Consider the following 14110-nt stretch of genomic DNA (forward strand, 5'->3'; position numbering starts at 1 on the left):
GTCTACTATCTGCTGCTAAGGAGAAGATAGAGATTTTAAGTCCTCATATTATTCTGACTTCCAAAACTATCTCGAGGTGGTATGGAAAATTCTGTTGTCCGGATGGCTTCTATAATATTTTACATTTTATCCGATACTATCTTAATGTTGGTCAACTAAAAAAATGAATATTTAATACAATAATCTTACAAAATATTAGTTATATGTGTCTAAATATGACTGAGAATCTTTACAAGTAAAGATTTTACATCAGAAGTCAGGTGTTAACAATAGTACAGAAATCTTCGACAATCTTCACTGCCACTTAAGAGTGCAATAATAATACTATATACACCCGAATGGAAAGAAAGCCCTCCACAGAAATTAAGTTTCAACGCGCTCTTCCCATATTCAAAGATTTCTGTAAAACAAACTCAATCTCATTATTTCTTATCATACCTTATGTCTTAACAATCCTACAATGTAAAATAGCACCAATCTCTAAAGATTGAATATAACATGCATGGATAGAAATTGTTATTTATTATAATCATTATTAGTGTTAACAGAGTCGTCCACTTTACCCCATATGAAAGTCATTTTTTAGTAAAAATCAATAAAGACAGATGCTAAGAAGTAAAAAATTCTTGTTATCCTTAAACACTGCAACATGAAGAAAAATCTTTATGTGAACGAGATCAAAATATCTCCTAGGAGTTTCAAAAACAAAGCCTCACCAAAATGACAAGAAAGCACAGGTTCCTCCCCCAAATTTATTTAATATGTGTTCCCTTCAAGGAGAAGTTCATCCAAAGCTCTAAGCTCACAAAATTTCCAGGCGGCGAAGCGGACAACTCATTCTGCACTGTGGACAATCTCCCCGCTACATTTTCTCAAAGATGGCTGGTGCAAACAGCACCTCATAACTACGCAAAAAATGGTTGCTCAGATTAAATTATGCAAACGTAGTTTCAAAATAACCTGCTCAAGTTTCAGCGTATTAATGATGGACCTGGAAAGCATTTGCCCTGCTACGCCTGGTTCCAGCGGAATTTCAGTGAATAGAGAGGGGGGCATACACTCTGAACCATCCTTATAAAGAAAGACTTTGAAATTGAAGCGCACAAACATCAGATCCCATGGGTACATTCATGGTGCTTGGACCAGGCCTCTGCACACCAATCTGTCACCAATGCAAAGCACAGCAGAGCCATCAGCCTGCTCAAGGTCTCCATCCTGGACCGCGCCAGCAGAAGGGGCCATCTTTGAAACGTCCCGTCTGTATCTCTTAAAATCAGTATTCTGAGCTGGGATGTTCAAAATGCGGGTGACTCCATCAGGTAAATTATTTATTGCATGAGATAACTGAAATACACTTGAAATGAGCACGTCTCTACAAAATCACATTTTTTTTCAAACGCCAACATCTTATAATCGAAACCTATCTACAATCTTTTTTTGCCCTGTGAACATAAAATTCCTAATTATTTTCCTAAGTAGAGGTCGACGATAGGAACATACAGGCTGATTTCTGTACTAAATTCGGTACACTTAAGTGACAGTCTAATCTCAACCCACAAGACACTGCTCTGATAAGAAGCACATTAAATGGTTCCCAGGCAGCGGGCTTTTAATTGTTTAAGTAAATAAAGTTTAGGTTTTAGATATATTTTTCTCTTGATTTATATTCAGAAAGTAAAATTAAATTTTGGCAATGATGTACTTAAACTGTCAATCCCATTAGTAAATTTTAGCCGAAATAATAGGAACAGCACAACAAAAATATTTTCATTTTCAAGCAGTTGGGAATTTGCTAGTAGTTGGAAGCTACAAAATAAGGTCAAAAGTCATACATGGCGTTTCAATATTCTACCAGCCAAACTTTTTTTTTAAAAAAAAAAGTGGGGGAACCATTTTGTTCTGAAATATGATACGACATTCCTTGATATCAAACCTTGAATTTTTTACTACTCTCTTATGTGTCCGTCTTACGGAACAATATTTAAGTATCAATTATTTCCACTTCCACCCCATCACAGGTTATTTCTCGCCGCATTTTGGTGAGTTTACGTAAAGCACAGCAGCACGCCATAAAAATGCGTGTGCTCCGCTCCCAACGACCGACTGCAGCTCTATTTCTCCGTCTGGTCAGTTTGGCCCAAGTCCTGTCATTCCCACTTTTCAAGGAGATTTCGAGGATTTCACCACTGGCCCTGGACAACCCTTAGAATAACGGGACTCGTGAGCAACCAACCTCCTAGGCCTCGGAGGGTCCAATAAACCCGCCCAGAAGGCCAAGGAAACGGCCCCGCTTTTTTTTTTTCTTTTTTGCTGCGGGGTCGTTTCCCGCAGGGGGCCGCGCGGGTCTGGGGCCTGCGGACCCTCCGCCACCTACTCACGCGCTAGGCAGGCGTCTCGGAACAGTCACGACCCCCACACTGGGCGCGGGCAGGGCTCGCCAGCCGGGAAGTCTAGAGGCAAGGGGCGCGCGGCTGACAACTCTGCGCAAGGAAGGGCCTTGGTGAAAAGTGTAAACACCTCGTTCAGGGCGAAGCAAAACGTGCTGTTTATCAACCCTCCCCGGCCTCGTCGTCACCCAATGTCACCACGATCAGGGCACCAGCAAAGGTGGCTTCTCCGCGGCGGCATTGCCCTTACACACACACCCCCCACGCGCGCCTCCCCAAACATTCCAAGCGCCCCGTGGGACGACGAAGATGAACTCGACTCCCCGGGCGGTTTCCCCAACCCCCTTCCCCACAAAGTGAGCTATTTTCGTTCAAAAACGGTTCCTGAGTCCACCGAGGGGAGATGGAACCACAAAGTGATTCTCCCCCCAGCCCAGGAGCTGAGCGCCCCCGACCCCAGGGAAAAATGTTCATTGATCCACGATCACCATTTGCCCCCGAGCCATCAGAAAGACACCGAGTAGGAAACTTTCGGCGCCGCGCGGCCGGGGAGAGGTTGAGCAGGGGCGGGGAGAGATGGAGCCCCGGAGTGGGGCGCCCGGGGCGCGACCCCCTGCGACCCCCCGCGCGCCCCCGCCCGCCTCCGCCCCCGCTCCCCTTCCCCCGCTTACTTTTGGATGATCTGGGGCAGGCCGGCTGCGGGCGGCTGCGGCTGCATCCCTCGTTGGCCCGGGGGCGCCGGGGGCGCGGGGGCACCGGGCACGCTGCGGGCATCTCGGTCCGCCTGCTCCGGGCCGCTGGGCTCGGCGTCCTGGCTCATGGCTGCGGCCAGCACCATGTGCGGCGAGAACGGCCCCGGGACGCGGGCGCTCACTGCCCGGGGTCCCCGCGCCGGGTCCCCTTGTCCTTCCCGGTGGCGCAGGGAGGAGACGCGAGGGGCGGGGAGGAGACAGTCCGGGCGGCGCCGCCTCCTCCTCCCCGGCCGGCCCGGCCACGCGGGGGTGGGGGCCAGGGGGCGTCTCCCGGCCGGCCCGAGCCGCGGGGCGCTGCGGGGCGTTCGGGGTGCCGCTGATCCCGAGCGTGGCGAGCGGGGACGGCACCCCGCGAGCGCCCCGCCTCCGTGCGCCCTCGGGGTCCCCGGGCCGCCGCTCCGCAGAGGCCGGGTGGCGCGCGCCGGCTCTCGCGTCCCGGGGCGCCCGGGGATCCCGCTGTCCCCAGGGGCCGGTGGATCGAGAAACCCCAGATCTTCGGGGATCCCCTAGGACCCGCTGGTGGGCCGGCTACTGGTTTGGTCCCCTTCTCTCCGCGCCCCGCCACCGTCCCGCAAGCGCAGAGAGAACACCAAGTATCCGTTTTATTCTCGTGATTTATTGACCAAACCTCGGTGCAGATGGAAAAGGGGAACGGGGGTGCGGGGTGGGGGTTCGCAGACCTCGCGCCGCCGAGCCCAGCGCCTCCGAAGTTGCCCGCACACCCCGGTGCGCCGCTGTGCACGCGGGTGCAGCGCGCGGAGACACCCCGCACCGCGCGGCGTCACGTCCCGGCTGCCAGGTAGGAGGGTTCCGGAGGCGCCGGGTGCCGCAGGAACGTCAGGCTCGGCGGGGTGCGGGGAGAACGGCTCCCCCAGAGTTCCTGTCGTCCGCCGGGCTCCGGGGGTTGTTGAACCCCGCACCCACAGCCCGGCGAGCGAGGGGAGCGTCCCCACGTGTCCGGGAAGTGAGAACGCACGTCCCGGCGCCCCCTCGGCCTGCAAAGAAGTTTGCTGAGCGTCTCAAGGCCACCCATCCTCACCCCTGGCCATGCCAGGAACATTCTGGAGAGTCTGTGCTCTCCGGTACCGGGCAATTAATTGAATTCCCTGAAGGATGCTCTCTTCTCTCCAAACACAGTGCGTTCCTGCCGTCTTTCCCACCAGCCTCTGGAAACAAGGTCTCTCTAGATTTTCTACTCCATGCCTGCAATGCTGTCTCCACCCCTCCTTTCTCTCTCTCTCTCTCCACCCCTCTCTTTACTCTTTCAGATGATACATGGATTCTTTGTGTTTGTAAAGATCGTCAAAATTTGCAAAATTGAGTCACACACAGAGGTAAGAATGTATTGATTGTTGCCTGCATTTCACAAGTGAGGTCTCCCTAATCACATCTGGGAAAGGCAGACCTCAAAAAGATCAAATCTCTGAATGATTAGTTCATCATCGTGAGTTTCTATCACTAAGGTTCTGATGACGGTGGTTTATCATAAAACTCCGTGATCTACCCCTTTTCAGTTAAGAGAAATGACCTAAAATTATCATTGCAACCCTCACAGAAACTAAAATGAAAATGTTCCATATACTTTAATTAAAATCTCCTTGTGAGGTTCTTCCAGAGACTGTGGAAAGGGCTGGGTAGCCAAAGATCAGACCTGTTTATTGCAGTGGAATGAGCCAACCTCCCTGTCAGTTATCAGATATGTAAACAGGGGTTGGGGAGCCCCTGATTTTCACTGTCCCTGTCAGGGTTAGAAATAAGGCAGTATCTTGCATTGTAGGTACAAGAGATAGTCAACCTGGCAGCTATGACAAGACAAATACGATTCCTTATATTCTAATTTTAGAGTCAAACAGAACAACATTCTGAAACTCCAGGAAACTGGGTGCTTTAAAAATCAATATATACAACTGATATGAGTAAATTCATCTCCAAACATTTTTACTAACTAAAGAGATCATATTCTATGAAGCTAACTCATTCTCAGAAATAAAGTAGTGACAGATGTGACATACTAAGAACAGTGGGTAGACCAAGACGTTCATGGGACTTTTTCCTGTCACTTTGAAATTCTCAACAATAACAAAAAAGTGTGAAAAGGCATTTACAAGATTTTTCAGCAAGTCCGTTTCTATTTTATAGCTTAATAGTTGCACTTGGAGTGTTATGTAATAGTTGAAGTCTGAATTGCAGCTGACTTGATGGGAGAAGGGAATGTTGCAGAAAACCTAAAGCTAGTGCACGTTCTTGCACGGATGCCCACAAAACGTTGTGCAGGATCATCTCAAACAGACCCTCCTGCTGTGCAACTTAAACAGGAAACATACTTAACAAGTCCAAGGGAAATTATTTTTTTAGCTTCAGTTTTCACACCTCTGCCCAGGAGGGATGAAAAAGATCCCTTGCTGTGTCTGCAGTCTTCGGGGAAGGTGTAGTCTTGATTTTTGTCTGTCCTGCTCATTCTCACCTCCTGCCATACCTCCTCACACCCCCCCCCACACCCCACACACACACCAGGATAAGCATCACAGTTATGGGAGTGAGAGAAAGGCCGTGGGAGTCACCTGACTTGACAAATGGGGAGCATGACTCGGTGAAGTCTGGTAACACATCTCTTTGTTCCACTCTGCAGAAGCATCCTGTCCCTCCTGACCTACAAGTCACCCGGTGGCAGCAGTGAGGCTGTCTGCGGCTGTCAATGAGTATATTGTACATTTCAGCTGCTAAATGCCCTCATCCATTACGATTGCCTGCGTGTGCACAATAACCAGCGACGGAGCTGCTGCTGTCCGTGTTTCCGTGTGGAGGAAATGGAGACTCCACTAGCTCTGAATTTTCAGTTCCCCTGGACCCCCGAAAAATGTTTTGTTTGTCTTTGTTTTGAGGCCACAGCTGGCAGTGCTCAGGGTTGAACTCCTGGCTCTGAGCTCAGGGATCACTCCTGGTGGGGCCAGGGTTCGAATCCACTGTACTGTCTCTCCAGCCCCAGGCAGCTGAATTTTAAGGGACAAGAAGCAGGACCCCACGGTCAGTCTGGCGTGACACTGGCTGGCTCTGCCCACTCTGCCTTTAATCTGGCCAGGGCACCAAGCAGGTACGCGCATCTTCTGGAAAGTAGAAAGTGCTGGCTGTGTTGTCCCCCACCCCCGCCCCCGCCCCCCCCGCCCCGGGCTGTCACTTGCATCCATCCCAGCGAGTCAATTAGGGAGAGGGATCCAAATGGACCTTTCACAATCAAGAAAATGCGGAGAAACTAAGCACTCTGGGGATAGGAATCAGTGGGTAACAGTGCCCGGGCCTCTGCCTGGTATTAACTAGGGTCATTCTTGAGCACGCCAGGGACTCAGGGGCCCCAGCTCGTTTGTATTATTAATTGCTTGCTGGGTTCCAGACACCTGTCCCAGGAGCATTCTCACGTCTTATTTCATTTTATATCCTCCTTTCACAGGCAGAGAAGCTCGAGGCACCTGTCCAAGGCCACAGGGACAGTACGCAGTGGACACACGGGGCCCATCGGATCCCTGCTCTCTCCTAAGAGGAAACCAGCCCACCTCGGAGCACTTATCTCTGCCGAGATTATCTCATATGCACTGTTATGCAACATATGTATATCATTATTGTTACTTTTAAATAACAATTTACTTGGTAGACTGTAAATTTGGCATTGGTTTGGGTGTTATGAAAGCACCTACTAGAAATCGGGCTTATTCCTGGCTCTGCACTCAGGGATCACTCCTGGTGGTGCTCGGGGGGACCACAGAGGCTGCCAGAGTATTGAACTGGGTGGGCTGCTTGCACAGCAAGCTCCCTGAGCACTGTACTATCTCTCCGACCCTAAAGTCATTTTTATAGTTGCAGAGCGTTACAATCCCTCCATTTGACAAGTAATTCTTAACAATATTTAGTGTACTAATAGGATATGCTAATAGGATCTGTTTGTTGTTGTTATTTGGGGGACCATCTCCAGTGGCACCCAGGGCTTACTCCTGGCTTTGTGCTTAGGGGTCACTCCTGGTGGAACTCAGAGACCATCCATCTGTGGTTCCAGGGATCAAACTGGGGTGGGCCAAATGCAAGGCTAACACGTTACCTCCTGCACTTTCTGGCCCTGGGATCTGCTTGTTGTTGTTTTTGCTGTTGTTGGTTTTGGTTTGGAGGCTACACCCAGCAATGTTCAGACAGTCTTTGTTTTGCTGCATGTGAAGCAAACAAGTACTATTGCTCCAGCCCCACGATATGTTTTTAAAGCAGAAATTTATTTGAAAGAGTGGAGGAGAAACATACTGAAAAATGTATAGGAAGGAAAGAAAGAAGGGAGGGAGGGCGGGAAAAGAACAAAAAAAAAATGTGTGGACTACATTTTCAGCAACCTAACAACTCCAATAATGACAATAAAGTCACTAACTTGCCAGCAGTTGTGTTAATACTATTCTAACCTACACGTTTGACAATTAGGGATAAATATTTAGCAGCCTCTCCAACATTAACTAAAACATTTCCACTGGTCTCTGTGTTAATACTAACAGGCACTGTTTTTTGCGTTACTTTGTGTGAGGCTGCCTTGAGCATATAGTTCTCATTGAATCCTCTCCTAGTTCTCATTGAATCCTCTCTCTTTTAGGTGGTTGCTTTTATGCCCATTTTACAAATAAGAAAATAAAGGCTCGAAGATGCCCAGCCACCTGGTCAGTTCCTACCAGAGGAGCTGCAGTTCCCTTCACTGTGTCCATTACTCCTAGGATCAAACTCTCAACCACCAGGCACAGGGCGTGGTGTGACAGGAGTCTGAGACCAGACCCACCACTCTGCTGAATCCTGGCTGGCGGGTGGCTCCCAGCTCCGTCAGTAACTCCTCCTTCCATTCTTTCTCGGCACAGGATCTGGCTTCTCTTTTCCATCCCCTCCCCTCACCCCCACCCCAGGTAAGCTTTTCCTCCGTCCCATCCACTTCCCCGAGTTGTCACCCTGTCTTTTACTTGAACTGGCTGGAATCCCCTCCGGTGCTTTTAAACACTCATGAAATGAAATCCTGTGATGGCTTCATAAAGAATCGGCCCTGTAAAAACCCGGGAGAGACAGTGGCTGGAGGATGCTGTTTAAAAATAATGTGGTTACTCATGGAACTGGATGCACATTTGAATTTGAAGGAGACAGTCCGGGAACTTTAGCTGAGGAAAAGTGAGGACATGACCTATGAGGTTCTTTTCTGCCTAACAACTCGCCGGGGACGTCTCTCATTGGCTGTTGAGAAAGGCTGCGCCTCCTTCTCTCCGGTCTGGAATTTACCAGCCAGGCAGCTTGTCCTTCCAGCAGCTGCCCAGGTATTGTGTTAGAATCAAAGCAGCTCCTTGGCCGAGGGTCAGAAACTCCAGCTTCCGTGTTTCCTGACGGGGAAGGCAGGTTGTCCCAAGCGGGAGTGACAAGGGCATCTCTGCCTCCCGGAAGAAGCATCCCTTCCCCAAGTCCAGGTGGCTCGCCAGTTCTTCACCGCGAGTCCAGTGCCTGGCACGGACCAACAGCGACAACCGGCTCTCTGCCAACTCAGCGCAGGGCAGGGGTGCCTGGGTCCAGCTTCGTGGAAAAGCTGAGTTTGGAGCTTGGATGCAGGGGACAGCTCTCTGGCCTCGATCATGCCCCAGAGAAAGCAAAGCAGCAGGACACGGGAGGGGGGGCGGGTGGTTCATGAGACACGTTGCAGCTGAATTTTCTTGGGGCCGGGGAGGGGACTGAGGAGTGATGAAGGTATGGCATCAATGTGGGAGAAATGTTAGCTGGTGGCTAATTGCATGATTTAAGTTCCATGGGGCTCGGCACCCCCCGTGGAGACCCGGCTTCTCCAAGGCCTGCCTAATCCCTGGGGAATGTCACTGGGCCTAGGGGGGCCCCAGCCAAGCCAAACTGCACTTCTCCCGGGCAGGGAATTTCGGGATCCGGCCCCTCCCCCACTTGCCTCCTCTGTCTTCTCTTATCACCCCAACTGTCTGTCTGTCAGGCCAGTTGGTCGTCAGGGAATAAATATCTAAGGCTGTTTGCCCACCAGCCAGGGATCAGGTGACCGGTATGGAAAGCAACGCCGGAGGCGCCTGCGTGCCAGTGTGACGCCAGGGACAGTGAGAGCCGACATGTGCTGACCTCATTGAGTGGGCACCCAGGCAGCTGGCCTGGCACTGGGAACTGGTGCCACTCCCTGGGGTGGCACCTCTGGCCATCCCAGGGCCATCTCATGAAGGGGACCCCCTGCCACGCGCCCTCTCTCCATAGGCTCTGGAGTCAGAATGGCTGGGGGGGAAACCCAGTCCCACGATGGGCCAGCTGAGGCGCTGACGGCACTGCGGTTGACCCTCTGGACCTTCACATTCCTGTCTGGAAAATGGGAACATATGCTGCCCATTGCATAAGGTTATGTTGGGGATAAAGCAGTAAAACAGCAAAAAGGTACAACATCTCTCTCTCTCTCTCTCTCTCTCTCTCTCTCTCTCTCTCTCTCTCTCTCTCTCTCTCTCTCTCTGTTTTTTTTTTCCGTTTTTTTTCAGGGTTTTTTTCGGGGGAAGGTGGCAGTGGTCGCACCCAGGGCTTACTCCTGGCTCTATCCACAGGAATCACTGCTGGTGAGGCTTGAAGGAACATGTGGGGTGCTGGGGATTAAACCTGGGTCAGGCTGCATGCAAGGAAAAAGCTCTACCTGCTGTGCTGTCATCACTCTGTCCCCAAAGGCACAAACTTTTTGTTAGAGGATGTGAAGACTTAACACAGGTCCTGGTGGCTATAGGAGATAAAGTTCTCTCTCTCTCTCTCTCTCTCTCTCTCTCTCTCTCTCTCTCTCTCTCTCTCTCTCTCTCTCTCTCTCTCTCACACACACACACACACACACACACACACACACACACACACACACACACACTGTGTGTGGTCTGGGGACATAGATGGGGGATAAAGCACGGACTCGGCATACTTAAGGCTCTGGTTTCAGAACTCGGCAGTGCAGCCACTTCTGCCAACTCCCAGGGCAGGTCTGCTGGGCCTGGAAGAGAAGGTCTGGTGGGTCGGTTTGGTGCTGGGTCCAGATACGAGGCTTCTGCGTGCAAGCGCGGAGTCCCCACTGCACTCCATCTCTGGCCCTGGAAAGGGGTTTGAACACAGACTCACTTTACTCCCTGCCCTCCTGCCCTCAGAACCCCTCCCACCGAAGAGCGAATCTGCAGTTGCAAAATTACTTGGGGGGTGGGGAGCAGAGGGTAGCACCAGGCTTAAGCACTGGCCTCCCCTGTGACCCGCCAGGATTCAATCCCCAGCACCACCTATGTTTCTCTGAGCTTCTCCAGGAGTGATCCCTGAGCACAGAGCCAGGATTAAGCTCCGAGCCCCAAAGACTGTGACCCAAACACCAAAGCCCCAAACAAAACCAAATGACTCGGGGAGTTTTTGAAGTTGAAATATGTTTCCTGCCCAAAAGCTCTATGGCACGCTTAAGGCCTGGCCGCCAGGTATGGAACTTATTTGGAAACCGAATTTTGTCACTGTGGCCTGGCGGGGATGCAGCGGTTAGAGGGAACCGCTCCTGTTGGGGTGAGGGCTGGGAGGGATAATCAGACAACGGGCACACAGGGAGAACAGCCGCTGTGTGGTACCAGCGTGACCCAACCGAGCAGCCACAAGCACAGGGACGGGTCCACCCCCAGCAGTGAGGAAGAGGCAGGAAGAGGGTGAGGCCCAGTCCAGGGGGCCCGCTGACCCCCGGGCCTCTCACTTCCACTCCCTGGACCCAGTACTGCACATAGTTCTGCTGTCTGGAGCACCTGCTGGCTGGTTCTTGCTTAGGGCAGTGGGACCCCCATTTCAGCACCGGAGGGAGGGGACTTGTTGAGGGGCTTGTCCCCTGGAGCCCAGAGCCCAGAAGCTCAGGGAAGGCGTGCACAGGCCGAGGGGGACCCGGCCTCCTCTTCCTGTCCACAGCACTCCTGAGTGCCAGCACACTCTCAGGACACTGCATCCTTCCAAGCTGTGGAAGCGAGCACGGAGGCAGGCAGGACGGAGACAAGGCTCCATGGCCCAGAAATAGAGACCTCAGCCTCCCCTGGGGCCAGAGGGTGGACTTCGACTCGTTTCTCACACGAAACCTCCAGACGGTGTCCGAGCTTTGCCCCTGCTCACTCTGTAGCCCTCCTGAGCCTGGCTCCCTCCAAGACACCCTCCCCCTCCCCCCCACATGCGCTCAGCCCACGCGGGGTCCTCAGCCCTCCTCTGAATCCATCTGGAAACCGACCCCATGGGGTTTTACTTTGAAATTGTGTCCATCCTGACTCCTTTGGAATTGACTTTTTCAGGTTCTCCTGATGCTTCAAGAGCCGCCATCTATCTGCCGTACAAAGTGCTTTTGTGCCTTAGATTCAGTACAAAGTGTTAGCTAAGGCCACTAGAATGAGTCTTTCATTACTTTTTGGTTTGAGGGCCACACCCAGAGGTACTCAGGGGTCACTCCTAGTGGTACTCAGGGGGATCATATGCTGCGTCCAGGCTCAAACTAAGGTCAACCACTTGCAATGCAAGTACTGTCCTTCTGGTCCCCCTTCGCTCACTCTTGAGCTATGGTGGGATGCGGTAAACACCTGGCCCCCAGGCTATCAGGGGCAGAGTCCTGATCTCTGAGTGACCCTCCAAGACAAACAGCCCAGGGTCCTTGCCATAGGGAGAGGGAGAGGCAGCAAGGTACTGATTATGATTCAAGGTCAGTCTCAAAGCTGGGAATATCACTTGGTCCATCAACCTTCCTTTGTATGTTTTGCTAGGAAAAAGAAAGATCAAACCATAATGCCCAAACGTAGAGAGAGTAGGGGGTGAAATTGTCTGCCAGAGAGGCAGGGGGAGGGTTGGAATGGGGGGGAGGGATACTGGGGACATTGCTGGTGGAGAATGTGCACTGGTGGAGGGATGGATAGTCCATCATTGTATGACTGAAACTCAAACATGAAAGCTTTGTAACTATCTCACAGTGATTCAATAAAAAACAAAAGGAAAGGAAAGGAAAGGAAAGGAAAGGAAAGGAAAGGAAAGGAAAGGAAAGGAAAGGAAAGGAAAGGAAAGGAAAGGAAAGGAAAGGAAAGGAAAGGAAAGGAAAGGAAAGGAAAGGAAAGGAAAGGAAAGGAAAGGAAAGGAAAGGTAGACCAATCAAAATATAAGCAGCTACATCTAGCGGATCAACTCATTATATGAAGCTACTGGGGAGAGTTTAAGAAAAACAAGTGCAGAGAGGCTGGAGCAATAGCACAGCAGGTAGGGCATTTGCCTTGCACACGGCCCACCCAGGTTCGGTTCCCAGCATCCCATATGGACCCCTCTGCATTGCCGGGTGTGACCCAAAAAGCAAAAAAAAAAAGAAAAAGAAAGAAAAACAAGTGCAGAGCATTTTTCCCAAACTCTTCCCAAAAGAGTCAGAGAAATTCTTAGGACCAGAGTGGGCCCCTTTCAATAGGAGTCACCTTGGCTGTGGAACTAAGGTCAGTCAAGGCCTGCAGGATCATAATTCTATTACCATGATATAAAGAAGCAGCATATTATTGTGACTATTATTATTGTTACTATTATTGGTTTGGGACCAAAAATACTCACTGGTACCAACAATGTTCAAGGTTTCTCCAGGCTCTGTGGTCAGGGATTACTCCTGACAGAGTTTAGGGGACCACATGGAGTATCAGGGATTGAACCCAGGTCAGCCACATGCAGGTTTTACCTTCAAGACCATCTCTGTGGCCCCGAAACATATTATTTTAATAAGAGCCACACCCAGCAATGCTCAGGGGTCACGTAGTTCTGGGGATTGAACTCAGGAGGTGGAGGAGATGAAGGAGGAAGAGATGAATGTTGACTGTGACGATCTGGAAATCTGGAGCTACTTAGTTCTGTTGTTGGCAGGATCACTAGTGGGTGGGATTGAGAAACAGATCTAAGCCTAAATATTGGTTCTTTAATAGTTGTGTGACTTTGGATTGGTCCATTGCCTACTAGTGTTGACCTAGTAAAGAGGTGAACTGAGGAAAGCTCCAAATTGTCCAAAGATGAGTCTGTTCAGAAGAGTTGCCAGAGGAACATGCACAGGAGAGGAAACTACAGGCAAGTCGATTACAGGGTCAGGATAGGGCTGCGTTTATGCTCAGCGAAAAGGTCAGTGATAACCCTCATGGCACACTGGGGAAAAGCTTAGATTTTGCTTGTAGTTTCCAGAGGTGTCAACAAGATCTCACAAAATAATCTAGAGTAAACTCATAAGTAAATTGGTTTTGTCTACGCAGGGAATTTTTCTAGGCTGATTCCTATTTGTTTATTTTAGTGTTTTGGGCATATCGAGTACGCCACGGGTAGCTTGCCAGGCTCTGCCATGCAAGTGGGATACTCTTGGTAGCTTGCTGGGCTCCTTCATCCCTCTCAGAGAGCCCGGCAAGCTACCAAGAGTATCCTGCCTGCACAGCAGAGCCTGGCAAGTTACCCATGGTGTTTTGGATATGCCAAAAACAGTAACAACAAGTCTCACAATGGAGACGTTACTCGTGCCTGCTCGAGCAAATCCATGAACAACGGGACTATAGTGCTACAGTGCTAACATTATTTGTGCCTCAATGTCCTCTCCTGTGAAGGTTCATACGTTGTTTTCCTACTGTTGGCACATACTATGTCTTCAGCATTCATCTCTGGGGTGACTCATTTATGTATATGTTTCACTCCAATGCCTAAAAATTAGGCAGCAGAGAAGCAGGCTCTGAGACAGAGAAGGAGTATGATTTGAGGTTCCACCTGGGAGCAACACATGTAGGAAATAGGAAAGAACAAAAGGAGAATTTGGGCATTGATAAAATCTCAGCGGAGACCTCGGTCCAACCCACACACATTCTGAAGCCTTCTGAAGTGGCAAGATGGTTCCTTGGACGGATGTGGCAAGATAGCCACATGCCCTCATGTCCAAGTCTGACAGAAAAGTGAACA

The 14110-nt window shown here is 50.6% G+C and overlaps 1 protein-coding gene and 1 long non-coding RNA gene across 3 annotated transcripts in view; one reads left to right on the top strand and one right to left on the bottom strand.

Annotated features, from left to right (window-relative positions):
* RBM20 (RNA binding motif protein 20) overlaps positions 1–3363 on the bottom strand; it is a 211430-nt gene extending 208067 nt beyond the window's left edge. For both annotated transcript variants that reach the window (XM_055119630.1, XM_004611972.2), the window contains exon 1: positions 3059–3363. In XM_055119630.1, coding sequence (XP_054975605.1) covers positions 3059–3225 — 167 coding nt within the window. In that variant the 5' untranslated portion in view covers positions 3226–3363. The remainder of the gene's footprint in view (positions 1–3058) is intronic.
* A 76-nt stretch (positions 3364–3439) lies between these two features.
* LOC129399437 (uncharacterized) lies at positions 3440–7435 on the top strand. The gene is made up of 4 exons (XR_008627087.1): positions 3440–4316; positions 4408–4473; positions 5769–6230; positions 6585–7435. It is a non-coding gene; the product is annotated as an uncharacterized LOC129399437 (long non-coding RNA).
* The last annotated feature ends 6675 nt before the right edge of the window (positions 7436–14110 follow it).

The sequence above is a fragment of the Sorex araneus genome, chromosome 11 (genome assembly GCF_027595985.1).
Source record: "Sorex araneus isolate mSorAra2 chromosome 11, mSorAra2.pri, whole genome shotgun sequence".
In the NCBI taxonomy this organism is placed as follows: Eukaryota; Metazoa; Chordata; class Mammalia; order Eulipotyphla; family Soricidae; genus Sorex; species Sorex araneus.